At 43.4% G+C, this 25,010-nt stretch overlaps 1 protein-coding gene across 1 annotated transcript in view; it reads right to left on the reverse strand.

The window, feature by feature from the left end:
• The window catches only part of LOC124007678 (interphotoreceptor matrix proteoglycan 2-like), a 38,765-nt gene extending 19,404 nt beyond the window's left edge, over positions 1 to 19,361 (reverse strand). Inside the window, 13 exon segments of the mRNA XM_046318366.1 lie at positions 3,645 to 3,706; positions 4,014 to 4,270; positions 7,761 to 7,781; positions 7,910 to 7,968; positions 9,267 to 9,428; positions 9,633 to 10,949; positions 10,952 to 12,300; positions 12,753 to 12,796; positions 14,804 to 14,836; positions 16,696 to 16,724; positions 16,865 to 17,031; positions 18,762 to 19,013; positions 19,090 to 19,361. Coding sequence (XP_046174322.1) covers positions 3,645 to 3,706; positions 4,014 to 4,270; positions 7,761 to 7,781; positions 7,910 to 7,968; positions 9,267 to 9,428; positions 9,633 to 10,949; positions 10,952 to 12,300; positions 12,753 to 12,796; positions 14,804 to 14,836; positions 16,696 to 16,724; positions 16,865 to 17,031; positions 18,762 to 19,013; positions 19,090 to 19,162 — 3,825 coding nt within the window. The 5' untranslated portion in view covers positions 19,163 to 19,361.
• Between the last annotated feature and the right edge of the window lie 5,649 nt (positions 19,362 to 25,010).

Here is a 25,010-nt window from a genome sequence, read left to right on the forward strand (position 1 = left end):
TCTCTCTCACAAGGTTGAGTTGTAACAGAGTGTTTCTCTCTCACAAGGTTGAGTTGTAGCAGAGTGTTTCTCTCTCACAAGGTTGAGTTGTAGCAGAGTGTTTCTCTGTCACAAGGTTGAGTTGTAGCAGTGTTTCTCTGTCACAAGGTTGAGTTGTAGCAGAGTGTTTCTCTGTCACAAGGTTGAGTTGTAGCAGAGTGTTTCTCTCTCACAAGGTTGAGTTGTAGCAGTGTTTTTCTCTCACAAGGTTGAGTTGTAGCAGTGTTTCTCTCTCACAAGGTTGAGTTGTAGCAGAGTGTTTCTCTCTCACAAGGTTGAGTTGTAGCAGTGTTTCTCTCTCACAAGGTTGAGTTGTAGCAGAGTGTTTCTCTCTCACAAGGTTGAGTTGTAGCAGAGTTTTTCTCTCTCACAAGGTTGAGTTGTAGCAGAGTGTTTCTCTGTCACAAGGTTGAGTTGTAGCAGAGTGTTTCTCTCTCACAAGGTTGAGTTGTAGCAGTGTTTCTCTCTCACAAGGTTGAGTTGTAGCAGAGTGTTTCTCTCTCACAAGGTTGAGTTGTAGCAGTGTTTCTCTGTCACAAGGTTGAGTTGTAGCAGTGTTTCTCTCTCACAAGGTTGAGTTGTAGCAGAGTGTTTCTCTCTCACAATGTTGAGTTGTAGCAGAGTGTTTCTCTCTCACAAGGTTGAGTTGTAGCAGTGTTTCTCTCTCACAAGGTTGAGTTGTAGCAGAGTGTTTCTCTCTCACAAGGTTGAGTTGTAGCAGAGTGTTTCTCTCTCACAAGTTTGAGTTGTAACAGAGTGTTTCTCTCTCACAAGGTTGAGTTGTAGCAGAGTGTTTCTCTGTCACAAGGTTGAGTTGAAGCAGAGTGTTTCTCTGTCACAAGGTTGAGTTGTAGCAGAGTGTTTCTCTGTCACAAGGTTGAGTTGTAGCAGAGTGTTTCTCTCTCACAAGGTTGAGTTGTAGCAGAGTGTTTCTCTCTCACAAGGTTGAGTTGTAGCAGTGTTTCTCTCTCACAAGGTTGAGTTGTAGCAGAGTGTTTCTCTCTCACAAGGTTGAGTTGTAGCAGTGTTTCTCTCTCACAAGGTTGAGTTGTAGCAGAGTGTTTCTCTCTCACAAGGTTGAGTTGTAGCAGAGTGTTTCTCTCTCACAAGGTTGAGTTGTAGCAGAGTGTTTCTCTCTCACAAGGTTGAGTTGTAGCAGAGTGTTTCTCTCTCACAAGGTTGAGTTGTAGCAGAGTGTTTCTCTGTCACAAGGTTGAGTTGTAGCAGAGTGTTTCTCTCTCACAGTTGTAGCAGAGTGTTTCTCTCTCACAAGGTTGAGTTGTAGCAGTGTTTCTCTCTCACAAGGTTGAGTTGTAGCAGAGTGTTGTAGCAGAGTGTTTCTCTCACAAGGTTGAGTTGTAGCAGAGTGTTTCTCTGTCACAAGGTTGAGTTGTAGCAGAGTGTTTCTCTCTCACAAGGTTGAGTTGTAGCAGAGTGTTTCTCTCTCACAAGGTTGAGTTGTAGCAGAGTGTTTCTCTCTCACAAGGTTGAGTTGTAGCAGAGTGTTTCTCTGTCACAAGGTTGAGTTGTAGCAGAGTGTTTCTCTGTCACAAGGTTGAGTTGTAGCAGAGTGTTTCTCTCTCACAAGGTTGAGTTGTAGCAGTGTTTCTCTCTCACAAGGTTGAGTTGTAGCAGTGTTTCTCTCTCACAAGGTTGAGTTGTAGCAGTGTTTCTCTCTCACAAGGTTGAGTTGTAGCAGAGTGTTTCTCTCTCACAAGGTTGAGTTGTAGCAGAGTGTTTCTCTCTCACAAGGTTGAGTTGTAGCAGTGTTTCTCTCTCACAAGGTTGAGTTGTAGCAGAGTGTTTCTCTCTCACAAGGTTGAGTTGTAGCAGAGTGTTTCTCTCTCACAAGGTTGAGTTGTAGCAGAGTGTTTCTCTCTCACAAGGTTGAGTTGTAGCAGAGTGTTTCTCTGTCACAAGGTTGAGTTGTAGCAGAGTGTTTCTCTGTCACAAGGTTGAGTTGTAGCAGAGTGTTTCTCTCTCACAAGGTTGAGTTGTAGCAGAGTGTTTCTCTCTCACAAGGTTGAGTTGTAGCAGAGTGTTTCTCTCTCACAAGGTTGAGTTGTAGCAGAGTGTTTCTCTGTCACAAGGTTGAGTTGTAGCAGAGTTTTTCTCTCTCACAAGGTTGAGTTGTAGCAGAGTGTTTCTCTCTCACAAGGTTGAGTTGTAGCAGAGTGTTTCTCTCTCACAAGGTTGAGTTGTAGCAGAGTGTTTCTCTCTCACAAGGTTGAGTTGTAGCAGAGTGTTTCTCTCTCACAAGGTTGAGTTGTAGCAGAGTGTTTCTCTCTCACAAGGTTGAGTTGTAGCAGAGTGTTTCTCTCTCACAAGGTTGAGTTGTAACAGATAGAGATGTAGCCCTTGATATGTGTGCTTCACAAAGTAATAATAATAATAATATATGCCATTTAGCAGACGCTTTTATCCAAAGCGACTTACAGTCATGTGTGCATACAGAAACACAAAATACCTCACGATAAACTAAATCTGAGTGATATTCATATATACATCCCAGCAACGGATGCCCTATATGAATGAATGCAACAACACAGGCCTTTTAACCTCAACATATGTTCTGTATTAGTATGTCCTGCTCAAGGGACAGAGAAACACACACACACACACACACACACACACACACACACACACACACACACACACACACACACACACACACACACACACACACACACACACACACACACACACACACACACACACACACACACACACACACACACACACACACACACACACACACACACTTCATCTTCCACAATGAAAATGGGCTTCCTGCAAACAGCCATGTGACTCAGAGAGACCGTCAAACCAGGTTGTGTTCACACAAATGAGCAGAGCGTCATTGTCTTTCACCACAGGATAAACAAAAAGTTGTGTTATGCCCTAAGGACAACAATAAAGTTCTGTTTGGTGAAAGTGGACCCATTTAATAACGAATGGACTTCAGATGTGCTTATCTTTAACTACCAGTAACTGCCTTGTGCCTGTGTTAGACCCTAGGAAGCTTGCCATTACCTGAGAGAATGAGAGAGAACACATGGTAGTCAAGACAAATTGGACAAGGCCATTCAGCCTAAACAAGATTGTAAATCAGTTTAATAAAGGATGAGAAAAAATAGGAAAAAATTGAGGGAGTAAATTCTGAGATTATTACATTTGTTCCCAGTCAAATGTGTCTTTGTAATTACAGTGCCGTCTATGAGAAAAGCGAATCATTCGGGCGTAATAAATTAATGTCATATTTCCACTCAAACCAGATTTCTTTCTATATTTCTTAGTGATTGAACACAACTGTTTGCTTAATATGGCATGCTGACTTGCGTCTTGAGAATAGTTTGGTGTAAAATGGACTTGACTATTTTTACAGACTTTTACTGAACTGAGACAGCTGGGTATGAATTCCATTTTCCAAAGCAACTTTAGCAACAAATGACTTTCATTGCATTCCCTTTAGTGTAGCCTACACACCAACACACATTGAACTAGCAATGTCATCAACGACATATTCAGTTGACTATATTGCTAAAAGGATGCAATACACGATGCTCCTCAGGACAATGTGGAGCAGTGAACTGACACTCACTCACCATCATGTCATTGGACTCTTCTGGTTTGGTGGTGGGTCTCCCTCCCAGAAACAAGTTATCAACTGGAAAATAAAACAGTCGTACACAAATCAACTGGAGAACCCTTTGACCTTTTCACACAACTCCCAGGACTAAACCCTTATTTAGCAGTGGTCGCCAAACCTGTTCCTGGAGGACTGCTCTCTGAGCAAGCTTTTGTTTCAGCACGAACACACTTAATTGTACTAGATCAACTAATCCTCAATACTATTATTAGCCTGGTTAGGTGTGTTAGTTCTGGGCTGGAATAAAAGCCTTCTCATAATGTACCTCTCTAGGACCAGAGTTCATTACCACCTGTTGTACAGTTTAGCCGGTCTGTAGACCTACCTCGCTCTAGCTGCAGTGAGTCGGGGTCTACATCCAGAGTGGTGTTGCTCATGAAGTTCTCCTTGTGCAGGGCTTCAGTGATGTAGTTTCGGAAGTCTGTTATGGTGTAGACCACAGTGGGGCGTTCAACGGCGTCACGGTAAGACTTCTCCACCACATTGGACTGGAGGTTGATGTAGTCCATGGTCTCGTTACTGATGCCTGTCCCATCCACTTCCAGAGTCACTGCGTAGTGGACTACCACAGACAAGATACCCCTGGTGGAGCAATATTCATTTGATAGAGAGAGAGAGACATATTGAGGAACAGAGAGACATATTGAGGAACAGAGAGACACATTGAGGAACAGAGAGACACATTGAGTAACAGAGAGACACATTGAGGAACAGAGAGACGCATTGAGTAACAGAGAGACACATTGAGTAACAGAGAGACATATTGAGGAACAGAGAGACACATTGAGGAACAGAGAGACATATTGAGGAACAGAGAGACACATTGAGGAACAGAGAGACACATTGAGGAACAGAGAGACACATTGAGGAACAGAGAGACACATTGAGGAACAGAGACACATTGAGGAACAGAGAGACACATTGAGGAACAGAGAGACACATTGAGGAACAGAGAGACACATTTAGGAACAGAGACACATTGAGGAACAGAGAGACACATTGAGGAACAGAGACACATTGAGGAACAGAGAGACATATTGAGGAACAGAGAGACACATTGGGGAACAGAGAGACACATTAAGGAACAGAGAGACACATTGAGGAACAGAGAGACATATTGAGGTACAGAGAGACACATTGAGGAACAGAGAGATACATTGAGGAACAGAGAGAGACAGAGGTCCTAGCTTAAAGAGGTCCTAGCTTAAAGAGGTCCTAGCTTAAAGAGGTCCTAGCTTAAAGAGGTCCTAGCTTAATTATTACAGAGGTCCTAGCTTAAAGAGGTCCTAGCTTAAAGAGGTCCCAGCTTAATTATTACAGAGGTCCTAGTTTAGGCACAGTGCTGTCAAAAACGTGATTTTCCCGTGTTTTATAGATATTTCCACACAATGAGGTTGGAACTTTACTGTGAAATTGTGAAAACTATGATAATCCCCTTTTAAGTAAAAGAGCTGTTTAAAAAGACAGCCTGAAATTTCTGCCTGTTTTGGTGGTATGGAGCTTATGCCTTTTCATCACCATGCGGTCAGTTATTTAATACAACAATTAGAAAGAGAGTTTCAAACCTCTCTGCCAATACCAGCTAGTTTTCAGTTTCCCCCTCTTAACACAGACCACTCCCAGACAGTCCGAGGGAAATTCTCGCTTGAGAAAGTGTTCATTGCTAAGAAAATATTTCTGTTTCTTTTTTACTATTTTAACTGAAAACAATGACAGTAAGATACATAATTGTTACCCAGAAATTATTTGATATTGAGATAAAAATGGCTGCATTGGACCTTTAAAGTGGTCCTACGTTGGAGAAGCTATATCCTAATCTAGATACTGTGTTCCTGGTAAGTTTATGACCATCTTCCCTTTCTCCCCCCCAGACAGCTCAATTCTCCTTCAGCTCTAATTCCCTGGCAGCTCCGTTTAAAGGTTGCATGCTAACAGGGCTTTATATGACCTGCAGAACAAACTGTGAAGAGCCGAAGGTGGTTTAAAGGCCTCACTGTGCTCGCAACGTTTAGTTTTCCACGATGCCAGTTTGTAGGGGAAACCAGTGAGGGGCTAAACCTGCGGGGGAATCTGGCCTGGAGCCTCCGTACTGGTTGACAGTCAGGAGGAAAGTGATCTTGTCATAAAGCTCTGCCTTTAATCTCATCATCATGACTGGCAGGGGCCAGCGGGGTGAGCGATGGGGCTTACCCGACTTCGGGGGTGATTGACCATTGCAAGGCCATTAACTGTAAACTGGAGCGTTGCAGAACTCGTGTAATATAAAGACGCCAACTAATAGAAAACACATAGAAGTCCAATGTGACATGTAGCCAAAATAAATCACGTTTTAGCTTCGTTTTTTGTGCTTTTCATGTCTGCAATGGTGCCGATGCACTGAGCTATAATGATTGACAGGCATTGGAAGTATGCTTGTAATGCTGGTAAACATAGTGTGGAACAACTGATCTGAAGACTGTGACAAGTAAGCAGAAAACATCTAACCATGCAGTAGGTACGGTAAAGGCTTGGTTCTTTGGCTCAGCCAGACACAGATGCACATGCATATCCCATTAGTAGATATACATGTGAGATAGACTCAGTGGGATTTGGGTTAGCTCAACTGTGCAGTCATAATGGTTGAACTGGGAGTGATAGCATTGCAATGAGATGGATTTATCACGCTCCAGTGCACTTTCACACAGGTATCTAGCCTGTTATTACAGCACTCTCCAGGACGTCATCAACTGTAATGTGTGTGTCAGTGGTCGTTGTCATGGATTTAGGAGCTATAAATCCTGACATGTGAATGCATTAACAGTAACCAGGTTTCCAGCCATCCTTTTTATGTAAAGTAAAGTACATGTTGGATAAAAAATGTCACGACGGGCCTGATGGGAACAGCAAATCTGTCTGTAAATCTGTCGACAAAACAAATCCGCTAGACAAGGTGGGAATTAATTACGAGAGATATGGCGGTGGAAAAGCATTTATGTGCATACATTGATAAATATTGAGGGTCTTATTCTGGTGACATGATGATCGATGCTTGGCTGGCTGCCATTTGACAAGTAAAAAGTAAAAATGATTATCCATAACAATCACTGATGTGATCTTCCTGTCTGGGTTGGCGCCCCCCCCCCCTTGGCCTTGTCTCAGGATGGTAAGTTGGTGGTTGAAGATATCCCTCTAGTGGTGTGGGGGCTGTGCTTTGGCAAAGTGGGTGGGGTTATTTATGTCCTTCCTGTTTGGCCCTGTCCGGGGGTATCATCGGATGGGGCCACAGTGTCACAGAACTACCTGGCATGATGACTCCTTGCTGTCTCCAGTCCACCTGGCTGTGCTGTTGCTCCAGTTTCAACTGTTCTACCTGCGGCTATGGAATCATGACCTGTTCACCGGACGTGCTACCTGTCCCAGACCTATTATTTGACCATGCTGGTCATTTATGAACATTTGAACATCTTGGCCATGTTCTGTTATAATCTCCTCCCGGCACAGCCAGAAGAGGACTGGCCACCCCTCATAGCCTGGTTCCTCTCTAGGTTTCTTCCTAGGTTTTGGCCTTTCTAGGGAGTTTTTCCTAGCCAACGTGCTTCAACACCTGCATTGTTTGCTGTTTGGGGTTTTAGGCTGGGTTTCTGTTCAGCACTTTGAGATATCAGCTGATGTACAAAGTGCTATATAAATACATTTGATTTGATTCGATTAAAGTAGCCTGCTGTATATGCTATCTGTTGGCTAGAGTGCATATGCCAAAGTCATAGGGGGCACATTCACTATATAATGCTAACTTTGTGGTGAAAAAAACATAATTAGAGTTGTGAGGGAAACCCATTTAACTTAGATATTTACTCAGTACATGGGAATTTAACTGCAAAAGTTCCATTTAACTTAGATATTTACTCAGTACATGGGAATTTAACTGCAAAAGTTATTTCCATGTGCACTACATCATCGCGCACAGCATTTTATCCGCAACAAGCATGTGGTTTTATGCAGATTTTAGAATATTCGCATGATCATCTGTAGCCAATTGGATGTAAACCTTGTGAGACAGTTATTTGGGTCAGAAGAAAGAAAACATGCTTACCTTTGGAGGTCCTTCTGAGGCCTGGACACATTTGGAAAAGACAAAGAAATATTAGAACTTGATATTGAAATAGCATATTGCCTGTTCAATTGAATATGATGCTTTATAGGTAGTAGATCAATGTATTTATAGCTGTTAATGACGCTTACCTGAATTCAACTACAAAGACCTTCTTGAATCCTGGTAACCTTTCAAATGCATCTTCAATCTAGATGAGAACGATGAAAAGAAAACACAATTAATTACCACTTCAAGTTGGAGTTTTTCTCAGGAGAATGAAAAAGATCCACCCTGTTCGCCAGACATGCCTGCATCTACACCAGTACTGTGAATCCTTTACGCCACCAGTTAGCGATATCATTCTCAGTCCAGGACCACATAGTATGATCAGTTACTGCAGAATAGACAAAAATCAAGTCAGTCCCCTGTCCAAGTCTGTGTAGTGGCTGTCCGCGTGCTAAAGCTGTCCTCTAGGATCTGTGCCACCTCCCTTCTTTCCCTTCTTGGCCAGGAGCAGTAAGGCTCTGTCCTGTTGTTTACTTATTCATCCTCTCTGTATGTCTGCATCTCAAATGGCACCCTATTCCCTATTTAGTGCACTAATTCTGACCCGAGCCCCATGCGATGGGAATACACTGTTCGTCACTGTGGGTTCCCAGCAGAGGACATGTTTCCAGAGCTGTCACACTGACTGGTGGACCTCTGATTTTTCCAGGCAGCTTTCTTCCTGTTCTTCAGTGAATACAGTATGTAGCTGGCAAGCCCAGACAACCAGTACAACATTTGAAAGCTGTTTACAGTAAATAGATACAGTAGAATATATATAGATATCTTTCAACCTCTTCGGAACTTTTTGTTTCTACTCTGTACACGCAAGAGTTAATCGTGTAAAATACACTGTCCAAAACATTAGTAACACCTGCTATCCATGACAGATGGATGTCTTATGGATGTCACCTGTTAAATCCACTTCAGACAGTGTAGATGAAGGGGAGAAGACGGGTTAAAGAAGGACTTTTAAGCCTTGAGACAATTGAGACATGGAGTGGGTATGTGTGCCATTCAGAAGGTGAATGGGCAAGACAAATTATTTGAGTGTCTTTGAACGGGGTATGATAACAGGTGCCAGACACACCGGTTTGAGTGTTTCAAAAAGTGCAACGTAACAGTTTCCAGTGTGTATCTAGAATTGTTCACCACCCAAAGGACATCCAGCCAACTTGACAAAACCGGAAAGCCTTGGAGTCAACATGGGCCAGCATCCCTGTGGAACGCTTTCGACACCTTGTAAAGTCCATGCCCTGACGAATTGAGGCTGTTCTGAGGGCAAACGGAGGTGCAACTCAATATTAGGAAGGTGTTCCTAATGTTTTGTACATTCAGTGTACATCCTGTATGTGAAAAGAAGGAAACAAAAACAAAAGCGGGTGTCAAAAAGGACGGGACCAAACAATTGTTTTTACCAAGAGTCTGCGTGGGGACCGCAGTATACCAACTCTACTGTACCTTATGGGTGAAATGTTTGGCCACGCGTTGGTAGTAGAAGCTAGAGGGGTCTCTCAGGGCGTCGTTGTAGTTCTCTCCCTTCAGCTGGATGCTGAGTTCTACCACCTGCTCCTTCATGGGTGTGGACGGCCTCGTCATGATGTCCTCGACCTCATTGCCCAGCTAAACACAGGACACAAAACAGATCACATCATTACAATATCACCTCACTCTCATTCATTTTAGTAGACAGTGTCTTTAATCTATAGCCGATGCACCTCTCTTATTGTGTGTTTAAGAAGGCTTCTATCCTTTATGAAGTAACAATTTGATTATTGATTCTGTGTTTCATTGATTGCAATAATAATAACCTCGTCATTTCCTTACCGTGTTTTCCACCTCTGTTATGATATCTTGGATCCCCAGGAAGTCATCATTTGTTTCTTCGGTGACCCTATAACGATCACCGTTATTGTTCTCCTCTGCATCCTTATAACGATCACCATTATTGTTCTCCTCTGCATCCTTATAACGATCGCCATTATTGTTCTCCTCTGTGTCCGTCAAAATTACAGTTTCAGTGGTAACCTCATGAGTAATCTCCACAGCAGCCTCCTGTGTCGCCTCTGGAGTGGACTCACCTGCAGCCTCTGTGGTTATCTCCACTGCAGCTTCTGAAGGCTCTAGAATGATCTCTTCGGAAGCCTCTTCTGTAGTTTCAGTAATTGTCTTTTTGGAAGCCTCTTCTGTAGCTTCTGGAATGATCTCGTCTACTGCCTCAGGTGGGACCTCTTCTGAAGCCTCTGGAGTTTCCTCCTCTGAAGGTTCTGGAATTTCCTCCTCTGAAGTTTCTGGAATTTCCTCCTCTGAAGTTTCTGGAATTTCTTCGTCTGAAGGTTCTGGTATCTCTTCTGGAGTCACTGAAATTATTTCTTCTACAGTTTCTGTTGAGTCTTCTTCAGCAGCTTCCAGAGTTATCTCTACAGTCTCTGGGGGGATTTCTTCTACAGCCTCTGGAGTGTCTTCCACTGCAGTCTCCAACGGGACCTCTTCTGCTTCCTCAGGAACTTCTTCAGTAGACTCTGGAGTTACCTCTATCTCCACCTCGGGATTGTCCTCTACTGCAGTTTCTTCTGTAATCTCCTCAACCTCAGGAGTGACCTCCAAAGTGGCTTCTGAGGTGACCTCCATCGTAACTTCCTTCATCTCTACTTCAGCCTCAGGAGTGACTTCAGCCTTTATTGTTGCTTCTTCAGTGATCCCTGTTACATCCTCTGGAATGGCCTTTACTGAAGTTTCTGGAGTGACTTCTTCCTCAGGACCAATTTCTATTACCACTTCATTAGTAGTAGTGGCTACAGTATCCTCTAGTACAGTCTCTGGAGTGATCTCCTCCGTAGCCTCGAGTATCAAATGCGTTGTGGCAACTGAGATAACTTCCTCTAAAATCTCAGGGGTCTCCTCTTCAGTGTCTTCTGGGGCAACATTTACTGTAGCCTCTGAGGTGGTCTCCACAGGGAGCTCCTGAACATCTCCATCTGAACCCTCTGAAGGGATCTCCATGGCAGCTTCAGGCTCTGAAGTGTCCCCTGGAGAAACTTCTGGAGTTAATTCTGCTGCATCCTCTGGAATATCCTCATCTGTAGTATCTTCTGACGTTGCCTTGGTAGCAATGTCTGAAGTGGTCTCCAAAGTGACGTTTTCTTCTACCGCAGCTTCTGTGATCTCCTCATCTGTGGTATCTGAGTGACCTCCATGGCAGCCTCTTTAATCTCCTCATCTATGGTGTCTGAAGTGATTTCTGTGGCACCCTCTGTGATCTCCTTGTCTATGGTTTCTGATGTGATTTCTGTGGCGCCCTCTGTGATCTCCTTGTCTATGGTATCTGATGTGATTTCTATAGCACCCTCTGTGATCTCCTTGTCTATGGTATCTGATGTGATTTCTGTAGCACCCTCTGTGATCTCATTGTCTATGGTATCTGATGTGATTTCTATAGCACCCTCTGTGATCTCCTTGTCTATGGTATCTGAAGTGATTTCTGTAGTACCCTCTGTGATCTCCTTGTCTATGGTATCTGAAGTGATTTCTGTAGTACCCTCTGTGATCTCCTTGTCTATGTTATCTGAAGTGATTTCTGTAGTACCCTCTGTGATCTCCTTGTCTATGGTATCTGAAGTGATTTCTGTAGTACCCTCTGTGATCTCCTTGTCTATGGTATCTGAAGTGATTTCAGAAATGGCCTCCAAAGAAGTTTCTGGAATAAATGTTATTTCAGGTTCTGGGATATCCTTGTCTGTGGACCCAACAGGCATATCGATGGCAGCTTCTGAAGGGACCTCTGCAGGGATCTCAATGGCAGCCTCTGATGGGACCTCTGCAGGGATCTCAATGGCAGCCTCTGATGGGACCTCTGCAGTGATCTCAACGGCAGCCTCTGATGGGACCTCTGCAGTGATCTCAATGGCAGCCTCTGATGGGACCTCTGCAGTGATCTCAATCTCAACGGCAGCCTCTGATGGGACCTCTGCAGTGATCTCAACGGCAGCCTCTGATGGGACCTCTATAGGGATCATAATGGCAGCTTCTGGTGGGACCTCTGCAGCGGCCTCTTCTGCCTCCTCCACTGTATTGTGTGTGGTTTCTGAGATTACTTCCTCATACATTTTCCCAATTACTTCATTAATGGGCTCATGGATGACAGTGACAATAGGTTCAGATGTGATCTCCACAGTGTCATCTGGGGTAGCATCGGATGATTCCTCAACAGCAGCCATATTAACCTCATCACTAGTCTCAGCAATGACTTCAACTGCTGTTTCGGAGTTGACGTCAAAGGCAGCTTCGGTAGTGACGTCCTCTCCTATCTCCTGTATTGTCTCGTCGGTCTCTGAGGTGACATCGATGTCAGCATCTTCAGTCACAGAGTCAGTAGTTTCTGGCGGGACCATCTCTGTGACCTCCTCAACTGGCTCTGCAGTAATGACAGGAATGACGTCAACATCTCCTCGCAAGGTTGGGAAGGTGTCTGGCTGTATGACAATGACTTCATTATCTACAGAAAAAAACAAGAAGGGACCCAGAAACAAAGAATATATAAGTATGAATAAAAAGAGGGTGTATTATACATGACACAGAATACAATTATATAAGAAAACATTCTACATGACATCAATTAATTGCTACTGAACATGTCTGGCACTGAAATTGAAAAGCAGTGTGTTTAGACAAGCGGTTCAGACAATCTCTTTGGAAAGTCTAGCGGTCCCTCTATCCACTGTCCATTGACAACGTGGTGTGTCATTAAGAAGGATTAAAGGCCTATTCTGGGAGCAACGCGTGTCTTGATCAGGCTACAGTAGTCCTATGCAGCACCCACAATAACCTCAAGACAGTATTAGACTACAGACAGGGGCTAATAGTCTAGCTATACTGTCACTGATCAACAGATGGCATGAAATACAGATGCATTTTGCCCAGACACTGAATTGAGGTTAAGAGGTCAACCTTTTTGGGTGGTGGCCAATTCTGGTGGAGTTGCTGCAGTTGGACTGTGTGAAAGAGAAACAATCAATGAGTAACTTCCACATGTTGGACTGTGTGAAAGAGAGACAATCAATCAGTAACTTCAATATGTTGGACTGTGTGAAAGAGAGACAATCAATCAGTAACTTCCACATGTTGGACTGTGTGAAAGAGAGACAATCAATCAGTAACTTCAATATGTTGGACTGTGTGAAAGAGAGACAATCAATCAGTAACTTCAACATGTTGGACTGTGTGAAAGAGAGACAATCAATCAGTAACTTCCACATGTGATACAAAAGATTATAGGTTGTAAAGCTCATTACAATAATTACATAGTACTTCAAACTGATATACATGTTCAAATGGTTTTCAAGCTATTGTGATGTCATTGGCAAATCTTTAACATTTTGTAAATCAAAACCAGGTATTACATGTTATTACATTGTAGCCCTGTATGTAACTACCAGGTATTACATGTTATTACATTGTAGCCCTGTATGTAACTACCAGGTATTACACTGTACCCCTGTATGGAACTACCAAGTATTACACTGTACCCCTGTATGTAACTACCAGGTATTACATGTTGTTACACTGTAGCCCTGTATGTAACTACCAGGTATTACATGTTATTACATTGTAGCCCTGTATGTAACTACCAGGTATTACATGTTATTACACTGTACCCCTGTATGTAACTACCAGGTATTACACTGTAACCATGTATGTAACTACCATGTATTACACTGTAGCCCTGTATGTAACTACCAGGTATTACATGTTATTACACTGTACCCCTGTATGTAACTACCAGGTATTACATGTTGTTACACTGTAGCCCTGTATGTAACTACCAGGTATTACATGTTATTACATTGTAGCCCTGTATGTAACTACCAGGTATTACATGTTATTACACTGTACCCCTGTATGTAACTACCAGGTATTACACTGTAACCATGTATGTAACTACCATGTATTACACTGTAGCCCTGTATGTAACTACCAGGTATTACATGTTATTACACTGTAGCCCTGTATGTAACTACCAGGTATTACATGTTGTTACACTGTAGCCCTGTATGTAACTACCAGGTATTACATGTTATTACATTGTAGCCCTGTATGTAACTACCAGGTATTACATGTTATTACACTGTACCCCTGTATGTAACTACCAGGTATTACACTGTAACCATGTATGTAACTACCATGTATTACACTGTAGCCCTGTATGTAACTACCAGGTATTACATGTTATTACACTGTAGCCCTGTATGTAACTACCAGGTATTACATGTTATTACACTGTAGCCCTGTATGTAACTACCAGGTATTACATGTTATTACACTGTACCCCTGTATGTAACTACCAGGTATTACATGTTATTACACTGTAGCCCTGTATGTAACTACCAGGTATTACACTGTAACCATGTATGTAACTACCAGGTATTACACTGTAGCCCTGTATGTAACTACCAGGTATTACATGTTGTTACACTGTAACCCTGTATGTAACTACCAAGTATTACACTGTACCCCTGTATGTAACTACCAGGTATTACAAAAGTAGACCTGCTATAATACATTATTATTATTATTATTATTATATTATGTTACTGTCTACATGCGTGTAGCTTACAGGACCAGCAAGCTGTCTACAGCAGTGGCTATGATCATACAACAATGTAGTAGTTGTATAAATCTGGTTGAAGTGAGGGGGGAAAGGTTGAGCAGGCTGCAGAGCTGTGTGGTGCACAGAGGCTGCCGTGACGGCACATTTACATGTTACATTTTCATAATTTAGCAGACTCTTATCCAGAGCGACTTATATACATTTTCATACTTTTTTTATACTAGTCCTCGTAGGAATCGAACCCACAACCCTGGTGTTGCAAGCGCCATGCTCTACCAACTGAGCTACACGGGACTACATCACTGTTATGGATAGCATACAACACAGCAGTGTTTCTATAGAGCTGTGTGGGCACCAAGACAGCAGGCTTTAGTGTTGGGAGGAGGCCTACCTGCACACTTTGGACCCTGAGCTTGTGGGCTCGCTGACGTGGATGGGACGGGGATGAGGAGAACATGGAAGTGGTGTAAATACAATGTGGTTGATGAGGGGTTGAGGTTGAGTAACGTGAGTGACGTTCAGCGGGATGCAACATTCTGTACGTCTGCTCTAAGTGACCTGAACGTTCTGTAACGTTGCAACCTGCTGAACGTGACACAGGCATGTACTTACAGTGGGGAGAACAAGTATTTGATACACTGCCAATTTTGCAGGTTTTCCTACTTAGAAAGCATGTAGAGATCTGTAATTTTTTATCATAGGCACACTTCAACTGTGAGAGACGGAATCTAACACAAAAATCCAGAAAATCACATTGGATGATTTTTAAGTAATTAATTTGCATTTTATTGCATGACATAACTATTTGATCAGAAAAGCAGAACTTAATACTTGGTACAGAAACCTTCGTTTGCAATTACAGAGATCATACGTTTCCTGTAGTTCTGGACCAGGTTTGCACACACTGCAGCAGGGATTTTGGCCCACTCCTCCATACAGACCTTCTACAGATCCTTCAGGTTTCGGGGCTGTCGCTGGGCAATACGGACTTTCAGCTCCCTCCAAAGATGTTCTACTGGGTTCAGGTCTGGAGACTGGCTAGGCCACTTCAGGACCTTGAGATGCTTCTTACGGAGCCACTCCTTAGTTGCCCTGGCTGTGTGTTTCGGGTCGTTGTCATGCTGGAAGACCCAGCCACGACCCATCTTCAATGCTGAGGGAAGGAGGTTGTTGGCCAAGATCTCGCGATACATGGCCCGATACATGGCCCCATCCATCCTCCCCTCAATACGGTGCAGTTGTCCTGTCCCCTTTGCAGAAAAGCATCCCCAAAGAATGATGTTTCCACCTCCATGCTTCACGGTTGGGATGGTGTTCTTGGGGTTGTACTCATCCTTCTTCTTTCTCCAAACACGGCAAGTGGAGTTTAGAACAAAAAGCTCTATTTCTGTCTCATCAGACCACATGACCTTCTCCCGTTCCTCCTCTGGATCATCCAGATGGTCATTGGCAAACAGACTGGCCTGGACATGCGCTGGTTTGAGCAGGGAGACCTTGCGTGCGCTGCAGGATTTTAATATATGACGGCGTAATGTGTTACTAATGGTTTTCATTGAGACTGTGGTCCCAGCTCTCTTCAGGTCATTGATCAGGTCCTTCCGTGTAGTTCTGGGCTGATCCCTCACCTTCCTCATGATCATTGATGCCCCACGAGGTGAGATCTTGCATGGAGCCCCAGACCGAGGGTGATTGACCGTTATCTTGAACTTCTTCCATTTTCTAATAATTGCGCCAACAGTTGTTGCCTTCTCACCAAGCTGCTTGCCTATTGTTCTGTAGCCCATCCCAGCCTTGTGCAGGTCTACAATTTTATCCCTGATGTCCTTACACAGCTCTCTGGTCTTGGCCATTGTGGAGAGGTTGGAGTCTGTTTGATTGAGTGTGTGGACAGGTGTCTTTTATACAGGTAACGAGTTAAAACAGGTGCAGTTAATACAGGTAATGAGTGGAGAACAGGAGGGCTTCTTAAGAAAAAATTAACAGGTGAGAGCCGGAATTCTTACTGGTTGGTAGGTGATCAAATACTTATGTCATGCAATAAAATGCTAATTAATTACTTAAAAATCATACAATGTGATTTTTTGGATTTTTGTTTTAGATTCCGTCTGTCACAGTTGAAGTGTACCTATGATAAAAAAATTACAGACCTCTATATGCTTTGTAAGTAGGAAAACCTGCAAAATCAACAGTGTATCAAATACTTGTTCTCCCCACTGTATTTTTCCTTGTGACAGAATGCAAGTGCTGGTATCTCACAGAGACATTGGAACCTTTGGAACTCACCTATTCGAAGCAGCAGTCATCACCACTCTCTGAAATAAAAACAGAATCCATTGATAAATAAAGCTTCCCAATCACATACCAATAAACTACACAAACTTGGATACACACACTCACACACATCAATATCTATAATGTTTTACATATCAAATTGTACAAAATTCTCACTCACAGCCCTAACAAGAGAGACGTGCTCCTCTGATCGGCTGAAGTTGCTGCCAATCTCCATCACGCTGACAGTTCCATCCTGACATAAGTTAACCCAGGCCTGGTACTCATCTCTCTCAGGTAGACGGTCCCAGAAGATCTTGAACGCCTCCCACACCGTCTCCTGACACACTGGGCAGCACACAGGCACAGGACTGGGTCAGAGACTAGCTTTCACACCCAGAATTTTTGGTGTACTTCCTGATTGGACAGAATTGAAATGGAATTGACCCCAACCCTGACTGACACAGAGACATGTGACACAGAGGTCTAACTCTGCGACACAGATGGATGTAGAAGAAGACCCGCTTAACGTATATGAATATTCAATCTAGATTTAAATAACACTGTGTAGTACAAGGACATGGTAACCAAAACAAACATTTACATTTAGCTGACATTCAGCCAGTGATCCTGACAGGAAAAATCTCTCCAATGGACAGCTATGAAAAATGAAGGCAATCAGGGAAATGTGAGGTCATTTTTTGATCCATACACACATATACTCCCAGGTTCCAGACAGCATCACCATTTCACCACCCCTGCTGACATTGAAATGACTTCTCAGCTCAAGACATGTGGTTTTCACAATGTACCAGTACCTGTGCTTTGGAACATAAAAAGCTGGCAAAAAAACATTAACCCCCTTTCTTTTTCTCTCAATCTGCAGCCACATCTGTAGGCTACATTTCAGGTTTGGAGGCTGAGGACAACCAGAAAGCCCTTGGTAGAGGAGCTAGCGGGAGCAGGCCTGAGGGCTCTCATATTTTCCTGGCAGCATGGCTCATCTGATCAATGTCTACAGGACTACTATTTCGGTAGCGAGGCAGGGTTCAGACCGAGGACTGGTGCTTTCTCTCTAAGCTTCCCCAGGTGGAGCACCACGTGTTCGGGTTGAACTGACAGAAGGGCACCCTGGTGCAAGGCTGTCTGGTGTCAGGCTCTCTGCCTGGCCTCACCTGAAATCTGGCCCTTACCCGTATCAATCAGTCTGTACCAAAATGAGGTTGGACGTTTGACTTTGACCTTAAACGTGGAGCGTTTCTCAGCCTCCATGACTGACTACCATAACTATAGCCCTTGAATCATGATAGATTAGTTACTGTCGTTGGTTGACTTCTAGTCATTTCCCTTGAGTTCCAACAAGGCTCTGAACCATTGTTTCCAACAAACGACTGATAGAGAATGGTAACACCGGGCTGTATTTCAACGGCTGAAGCCATGCACGTGGATGACCATAGGGCTTTAATAAAGAGGCTGGGAAAGTACTGCTTACTGCATGGTTCATGTTGGAGGTGATTAAAGAGCACACATTTACATGACAAACATCTATTTATCTTCCCCACCTGTCCATTCCCAATTAAATATAAGATCATCACAGAAAGTTGTACTCATTTTGATGGTATATAATGGTTGTGTTATTACAATAAAAGCATATTAAATATGTAATAAGTCATAGATGGCCATATGATAAAAGGAGTGAGATTAGCCTTCTGTCACATACACTCTTAGAAAAAAAGACACTATCTAGAAGCTAAAAGGGTTCTTCGGCTCTCCCCATAGGAAAACCTTTTGAGGAACCCTTCTTGGTTCCAGGTAGACCCCAGGTAGACCCCTTTTGTTTCCGGGTAGAACCCTTTCCACAGAGGGTTCTACATGGAACCCAAAAGGGTTTTTACCTGGAACCAAAAGGGTTATTCTATGGGGACAGCCAAAGAACCCTTTTGAAAACCTTTTGCATAAGAGTGCATGCACCACAGGAATTCAATTAATCTGGCTGAACAACAAAGATTGTAGATGAATAGACTCCAGGTCATAATGAATCCCCAGGGCCCACGAGATACAGTCGTGAAAAAGCTTACCTCGCTGGTGAAAGTACTTCAGATGGTTTTCTATCGCCTGGTCTACAGTCTCTTGAGAACAAAGCTTCACTCCACTGGGGAAAAGAATATTCCGCTTTCTTCTAGAAATAGCACCCTTTCCTTTGTATGTCTTGTGGGTCAAGGCCTCCAGACCTTCATCTGACTCCAGTTGTCTTGAAATCCCAGAGGGGTCTTGAGATTTCAAGTGTTTCACTACCAAACCTCTATCCATAGCAACCCCATGCAAAGCATCTGTAAAAGTACATGAGACAGTTATACATGTGACCAGAAGTCAAACAGTCATCATTAAATCCTCTACTGTACCTACCCGTGTCAAAGTATCCTGTCAGAAGGATGGCAGACACAACCCAAAAAACACAGTTCCTCGTTAGCCCCGGCATTTCTCAAAGAGCCAAGATCCAAGATGCAGCCCCAGTCTAGAGTAAATCTTCTCAATCCTTCTCAGTTCATCAACAATAGGGTTTTGTTTACTGTCCATCCACTTGATAGCATTGTGTAAAAATAGGGCTATTCCTCTGGTTATTCTTCGTGGGCTAGGCTATCCTCCCAGTGTAACGGGATGTGGTCACAGTGCTGAAGACAGCTCCCCAGCCTTACTCAGGTAAGCAGATGGGACTTTGGCAGGAGATTTCTTTCTGCTTCCTAATCCTATTTGATAAGCTTTAGTGGTGCCTCTGCAAGACTTTAGTCTAACCGTGCTTGGTTGTTTAACTTGTGAATAATCTGTGTCGGCCAATGTGGGGAATAGGGATAGTGATGGTCATTTTATTTTTTACATAATTGCATATTTTCACAACTGCAAAACATGCAATAACAACTTATCCTACTTATTATATTGGCTTGGTCTGCTTACATTAATTAATTACTTACTCATTCCTTTTATATTTACAGTACTGCAGAGATTCACAATGTGAAATGTGATTCTCACGGTGACATTATCAACAGATGTGAAATGCATTCAAAATCACCACAAATTAATTGTGGCCTTCATTTAAGCTAGAGAGAGTCTGTGAATGTGTCCTTTGTCTCTGTCTTTCAGGGAAATCTTGAAACCTCTCTGCCCAATGCCATTACACACAGCAGTAAGTATAGGTAGGTCAGTATAAATTCAGGTGAGTACAGATGTAGGATCTTAATTTGATCACTCTTTTGTTGCTGAGAATTTTCCCGCACAGCAGGGAATGCAAACTTGTAGTGTATTCAAGTTTTAAAAAGGCTTCTGAAGTTCGTAATTTCCACATTAAAATGTATCGAACCCGACAAGAAATGTCCATTCATTATAATCCACATAATTAAAATGTCCTGTTTCTCCAGGATTATTTTCCTGCTGTAGCAAACTGGCTCAAATTAAGATGTTACATCTGTATGTGTTGGTGAGTCAGTAGAGGTCAGTGTTTGTGGAACCTGCTGTACCACAACACAGACATGCAATCTTCCCGGGAGGCTGATTTGGTGGTGAGTAATGAACATTGCTGCCAATAAGCTCGCCTGACCTGTAACAGGACAGTGCAGCTCAAAGGGGTTAGACCCAGGCGACTAGATGCTACTTATCCTTTCTGACAGGAAAGGTGCTTATTCCCTTCAGGACAGAGGAAATCAGAACAGAACAGCAAACGGAATTGTCCGTCTGTCTATTGTATTCACAATGTGTAACATTGCTGTGGCACACAATTTGTCACGCCTTGGTCATAGTATTTTGTGTTTTCCTTAATTATTTGTTCAGGCCAGGGTGTGACATGGGTTTATTGTGTTGTCTTATTGGGGTTTTTGTAGGCATTGGAATTGTGGTTGATTAGGGGTGTGTAGCATAGGTTTGGCTGCCTGAGGCGGTTCTCAATCAGAGTCAGGTGATTCTAACCCAACCTAAAACCCCAAACAGCAAGCAATGCAGGTGTAGAAGCACGGTGGCTAGAACCTAGGAAGAAACCTAGAGAGGAACCAGGCTATGAGGGATGGCCAGTCCTCTTCTGGCTGTGCCGGGTGGAGATTATAACAGAACATGGCCAGCAGTGTCAAACTATAATAATCACAGTGGTTGTCGAGGGTGCAACAGGTCAGCACCTCAGGAGTAAATGTCAGTTAGCTTTTCATAGCCAATTCAGAGTATCTCTACCTCTCCTGCTGTCTCTAGAGAGTTGAAAACAGCAGGTCTGGGACAGGTAGCACATCTGGAGAACAGGTCAGTAAGGATATGCATGACGCTGGGCTTAGGATCGGGTCGAGACCTGCCACACGTCTGGTCATTAGTGGATAACTGCCTTGCATGCCTTCTCAGAGAGCAGAGTAGGTGGTTTCTGAGGTGAGATGGCTGAGACTAGGGCAAGGCAGCCAGGTGGTCTCTCTCTCTGGTGAGGCCTGATTGACAGACTGAGGCTTGTTTGGAAGTTAGCGCTAGAAGGGTAGGTGGAGTCTTAAAAGGACAAAGGCTCAGAGGGCTGCCTTTATGACCTCATCATCTACTCACTCTCACCCCAAAACTCTCTGGACTGTTTATGTTGCCAGCTTTAGTCATTTTTACTGATTCAGTTGTCTATAATAGGGCTTGGGGTCAATTCAATCTCAACTCAATAGATTTCAGATATTGACATGAATCACTGTTTTTGAATTGACTTAGCTTTCTCCAAGTACCTTTATACAGTTGAGATCTCTCTGTGTCAAATGACTAACTTAGTTGTTTTCACATTATAGTCAGGTGACATATTATCAACAGATCCGGGAATAGGAAATACAATTAAAAACAGAGGTAGGTAGGTAGCCAACAGGTAGGTAGCCAACTAATTATACTTGAACTGTATACACAGAATATATGCTATAATTAAATAATCTGTTGCGTTTCGTTGTCTTGCCATTAGTCTCTTGCCAGACTACAGTTGGACACTCACTCAGCTGATGATGGTGACGTTACGGCAACGGTGAATCAACAATGGTAACATGGTTTATTGGATAATGTGATCAGCAGATGGGCCAGTGTCTTCGTTAGGTCTGGGCTCCTGTCCAGGTATCAAGATGATACCACTGTCCTGCAAGGCAAAGAAAAACAACACCCTCTGATTAGACCTGTAATACTAACCTCACAATGAGATATTCACACCGGTCAATGAGTTAATGGAAACCAATAAGGACAGAGTCAAACATAAACATACAGGTTTACAACACACCATGGCACATATTATTGGAGTGCTGATCTAAGATCAGTTTTGCCTTGTAGATTATAATGAATGGACAGGGTGGACCTAATCATAAAGTCTGTCACCATGTGAATACTGTATTACCAGCAGCCTTTGACAAATACTGTAACGTAGCCTGGGGAATGATAAAGTTGCCTAAGGTCAACAGGTCTGGACCCCTGCAGAAATGCTGGGATTGGAAGCTGGTGTTCTATGAAGAGACTACAGAAGAACAGGGGGGGGGGGGGGGGCTCTAGAGAGCCATCGTGTCCAAAGAACTAGCTAAATCTGTCTAATCCAGCAGTCCGGCTCAGATTAGCTTCCCTGTGGCCCCTAGTGGTGCACAGTTACCTCATCATGGCCTAGCCTACTGTCTACAAGACAGAGTATGCATCCCAAATGGCACCCTATTCCCTATACAGTGCACTATTGACCAGAGCCCTATGTGCCCTGGTCAAAAGTAGTGCACTATCAAGGGAATATGGTGCCATTTAGGATACACACCTGGAGGGCGTCTGCTGAAATCTGTTGGCTGAGGGAGAGGTTCATCCCCAGGTAATTAGCAGGGTCCCTGCTGGGGCCAAGCAGGATTACAGGTCATTGCCTGTATAAGAATGCTACTCATTTCATTAGATGGTGCGTCAGTGGAGGTCGCTTGCTGAAAGGAAGTGTTCATTAAGAGGATTTTGTACAGTAAAGTGTAGCCTATGTTTAAAAGAATAGAAGCACAATTTAACTGTTTAATTTTCAAATGACTTGTGGCGCCTTGTCGGCATCAATGATGTTGATTTGATTGATAAGTATTCATTTGACTTGAGCTGCTGTTATTTAGTATTAATGACAGCATTGTTATGATGAGCATGCCTCACACTCTCAACTGTGTCCTTGCTTACTGTGGGTCACCATAGTTACAGACTGAATGGAATGAAGGTTGGGTCTGGGGCCAAAAGCCACAGGTAGGATTGGGCGCATTTTCGTTAATCACTGTTGACGTGTAGTAGTCCAGTTCTCTGGGCTTGGCCTTGTCTGTCTGTTTGCGTTCCAAATGGCACCCTATTCCCTATATAGTACACTACTTTTGACCAGAGCACTATATAGGGAATAGGGTGCCATTTAGGACGCATCCCAAATTAATGAAGGCCAGAGCCAACAGCAGAGCTCCTCAGTCCCCAAATCCTCTTGCCATCAGAGGCCCCATATGCTCGGTGTTTCCCGTCTTTGTTGACATGGTTGGTAGGTTCCCGGCTGTACACCCCACATGGTCGCACCCCCCGACGTCCTGACCTCGGGGAAAATAACAGCAGCAGATGACCAACCCCCTTTCAGAGATATCTGGGGTTAAACGTCTTCTACAGTAACCTAATAACCTTTCGCCTTGGCCATCTGCTGAGGTGGCCAAGATGACAAGATCCAGCAGGTACAGTGGGGCAAAAAAGTATTTAGTCAGCCACCAATTGTGCAAGTCCTCCCACTTAAAAATATGAGAGAGGCCTGTAATTTTCATCATAGTTACACTTCAACTATGACAGACAAAATGAGAAAAAAAAATCCAGAAAATCACATTGTAGGATTTTTAATTAACTAATTTGCAAATTATGGTGGAAAATAAGTATTTGGTCACCTACAAACAAGCAAGATTTCTGGCTCTCACAGACCTGTAACTTCTTCTTTAAGAGGCTCCTCTGTCCTCCACTCATTACCTGTATTAATGGCACCTGTTTGAACTTGTTATCAGTATAAAATACACCTGTCCACAACCTCAAACAGTCACACTCCAAACTCCACTATGGCCAAGACCAAAGAGCTGCCAAAGGACACCAGAAACAAAATTGTAGACCTGCACCAGGCTGGAAAGACTAAATCTGCAATAGGTAAGCAGCTTGGTTTGAAGAAATCAACTGTGGGAGCAATTATTAGGAAATGGAAGACATACAAGACCACTGATAATCTCCCTCGATCTGGGGCTCCACGCAAGATCTCACCCTATGGGGTCAAAATGATCACAAGAACGGTGAGCAAAAATCACAGAACCACACGGGGGACCTAGTGAATAACCTGCAGGGAGCTGGGACCAAAGTAACAAAGCCTACCATCAGTAACACACTACGCCGCCAGGGACTCAAATCCTGCAGTGCCAGACGTGTCCCCCTGCTTAAGCCAGTACATGTCCAGGCCCGTCTGAAGTTTGCTAGAGAGCATTTGGATGATCCAGAAGAAGATTGGGAGAATGTCATATGGTCAGATTAAACCAAAATATAACTTTTTGTTAAAAACTCAACTCGTCGTGTTTGGAGGACAAAGAATGCTGAGTTGCCTCCAACAAACACCATACCTACTGTGAAGCATGGGGGTGGAAACATCATGCTTTGGGGATGTTTTTCTGCAAAGGGACCAGGTCAACTGATCCGTGTAAAGGAAAGAATGAATGGGGCCATGTATCGTGAGATTTTGAGTGAAAACCTCCTTCCATCAGCAAGGGCATTGAAGATGAAACGTGGCTGGGTCTTTCAACATGACAATGATCCCAAACACACCGCCCGGGCAACGAAGGATTGGCTTCGTAAGAAGCATTTCAAGGTCCTGGAGTGGCCTAGCCAGTCTCCAAATCTCAACCCCATAGAAAATCTTTGGAGGGAGTTGAAAGTCCGTGTTGCCCAGCAACAGCCCCAAAACATCACTGCTCTAGAGGAGATCTGCATGGAGGAATGGGCCAAAAAAACAGCAACAGTGTGTGAAAACCTTGTGAAGACTTACAGAAAACATTTGACCTCTGTCATTGCCAACAAAGGGTATATAACAAAGTATTGAGATAAACTTTTGTTATTGGCCAAATACTTATTTTCCACCATAATTTGCAAATAAATTCATAAAAAATCCTACAATGTGATTTTCTGGATTTCTTTCCCTCGTTTTGTCAATCATAGTTGAAGTGCACCTTTGATGAAAATTACAGGCCTCTCTCATCTTTTTAAGTGGGAGAACTTGCACAATTGGTAGCTGACAAAATACTTTTTTGCCCCACTATATCTCTCTGGTCACCCCCAAAATCAATTCTTCCTTT

Source organism: Oncorhynchus gorbuscha, linkage group LG21, assembly GCF_021184085.1.
Source record: "Oncorhynchus gorbuscha isolate QuinsamMale2020 ecotype Even-year linkage group LG21, OgorEven_v1.0, whole genome shotgun sequence".
In the NCBI taxonomy this organism is placed as follows: domain Eukaryota; kingdom Metazoa; phylum Chordata; class Actinopteri; order Salmoniformes; family Salmonidae; genus Oncorhynchus; species Oncorhynchus gorbuscha.